The 2061-nt window shown below is 34.4% G+C and overlaps 1 protein-coding gene across 3 annotated transcripts in view; it reads right to left on the reverse strand.

Annotated features, from left to right (window-relative positions):
• Positions 1-355: 355 nt before the first annotated feature.
• The window catches only part of tmem5 (transmembrane protein 5), a 7931-nt gene continuing 6225 nt past the window's right edge, over positions 356-2061 (reverse strand). The window contains exon 3 of one of the 3 annotated variants that reach the window (XM_015371129.1): positions 356-1401. In XM_015371129.1, coding sequence (XP_015226615.1) covers positions 999-1401 — 403 coding nt within the window. In that variant the 3' untranslated portion in view covers positions 356-998. The remainder of the gene's footprint in view (positions 1402-2061) is intronic. The other 2 variants (XM_015371128.1, XM_015371127.1) reach the window with 2 other exon arrangements.

Raw genomic sequence — 2061 nt, forward strand, 5'->3', positions numbered from 1 at the left:
TCCATTGAGTACATGTTTATTTCTATTTTTGCTGTATATTTAATCTATAATACATTGTACAGTACATAATTGTATACATTTTGGAAAATAAACAACTTTAATTCAATCAATATACATTTTGCAGAAGATAATTGTTTTGTAGTCTAAATGAACACTTTAAATATTACCTTGCCAGCCCTGTTTTAAAAGCCTTGCTCCGCCACAGCTCCATTGATTAATAAATTTGATTGCAATTGACTTTTTTTGTGATTTTGCTGTCAGCAGATTTAACTTTGTAAAGTTTATTCTCATATTCAAAAAGAATATGTCATACATTCAGATATAGGTTATTTGAATTTTCCCTTTATTTTATTTTATCTTTTTTTGAGCAGTGTACTAATGTAGAACCATTTTAAGTAAAGCCCATAACTAAATCAATCAAAATTCCTTTAGATAAGACTCCACTTTATTTGACCGCACTATTTTTAAAAAGCTCATGCACAACAGAACTCAAAATAAATAGAATAGAAATGTAAACAAATGAAAACGTCACTTTCAATCATAAAAGTAGATATCACACATCAACATTCCTTTATAGGTTCTCATAATAAAAAAGGGACTGTATTTAAAGTGTTTTTTACATTTAAAACTTAAAAGCACGTTTTTCAACACTATTTCTTTTGAAAAAATAAAACAATTTCCAGTGCATAAAAACCACAAAACTTAAATTCAAACAAAACATATGGACAATGAAATGCAAAGGCAGCTTACAATTAGTGATTTCTAAATGCCTGCACATCCCACAGCTGTAAACATTTCAATAAAACTATACAAATTACATAGTAATAATGGCAACCTTTATAATTTGACCACAAAACGTTTTTTTAGACCAACCTCAGAGTACATCACTGCACATAACCCCGTTCACTATGTCAGAAGTACATCACGTTTTGCCACAAACAGAATAAATGAAATTGAAAGCAATTAATGTTAACCATGTTGAGATTTAAAAGCACCAGTCAGACGGTTTTGAAAAAATTCTCTTCTATGACCTCAGTGAACCTCTCCTTCATCTGCTGACGAAAGCCAGAGTACCAGTCGAGCAGCCTCCTCCTCCGGTCCACCCTTTGCTCATGGCTCATTCCCCTCTCTCTCTCCAAGATGGCCGGCAGTTCCCTCCAGTCGCTGATGAAGATGAAGGGCGCCCCTGCAGCTTTCAGGAGCCGTAGTGGGGAGCCAGAACCTGCTGCACAGTTCCCAGGAGTGAGGACATCTTCCACGACGGGCACCGAGCCGTACGAGCATGCCTCATAGATGCGGTAGCACTCTGTGTTGATTCCCACCGGGCTTAGGGTGAGCTCGCTCTGGGCCAGAGCCGTCTGATAGCGTCTCAGACTGTCAGCCGTTTCCTGGGGAAGCCATCTAGTGCAAGAATGAAGTTTATCTTAATCAGACCTGGAGATTTTATTACAAAAATACAAATGCACCACCTGATCAACTGCTTTGAAAAGTCAGACAAATCTGATCTTGCAAATGAAAACATACATGACGATCCTGTTATTTTAAATGTGTTGATTTAAAAGTCTTTAAATCATAAATTAACTGCAGACACAGATGGCTAGAACTTGTTTTTGTCACGGAAATGTAGCACCTGAAGAAATGGACATTATAACTGGATATAACTTCAATATGCAACCATAGCCCAACACATACATAAATAAACCACTGAATAAATATTATTATATTATAATTAAATAAAATGTAACTGAAATTTGTATTCATCACATGGTATTATGTTTTTCATCAGGTCTTGTAAGTATTTCACACCTCATTCCAAAGGTTTCTAATATTCTTGGTTGTTGGATTCAACAAACAAAATCATTTAAATTTAAAAATTTTTAAACAATAGTATTCCGATTGGAATTTATTCAAGCATTTAGGCTAATGTTTAATCTTGTGAAATGATATGTCATTTCTAAATGTTGAGATAGGAAAAGATCAATTTGGAGAAGCAAAGACTAAAGTCCAGACACTAATATTGGAGTTTTAACTTATTAAAGGAGAAGTTCGGTTTTTTACACT

The sequence above is a fragment of the Cyprinodon variegatus genome, unplaced genomic scaffold (genome assembly GCF_000732505.1).
Source record: "Cyprinodon variegatus isolate N-32 unplaced genomic scaffold, C_variegatus-1.0 Scaffold54, whole genome shotgun sequence".
Taxonomy (NCBI): Eukaryota; Metazoa; Chordata; class Actinopteri; order Cyprinodontiformes; family Cyprinodontidae; genus Cyprinodon; species Cyprinodon variegatus.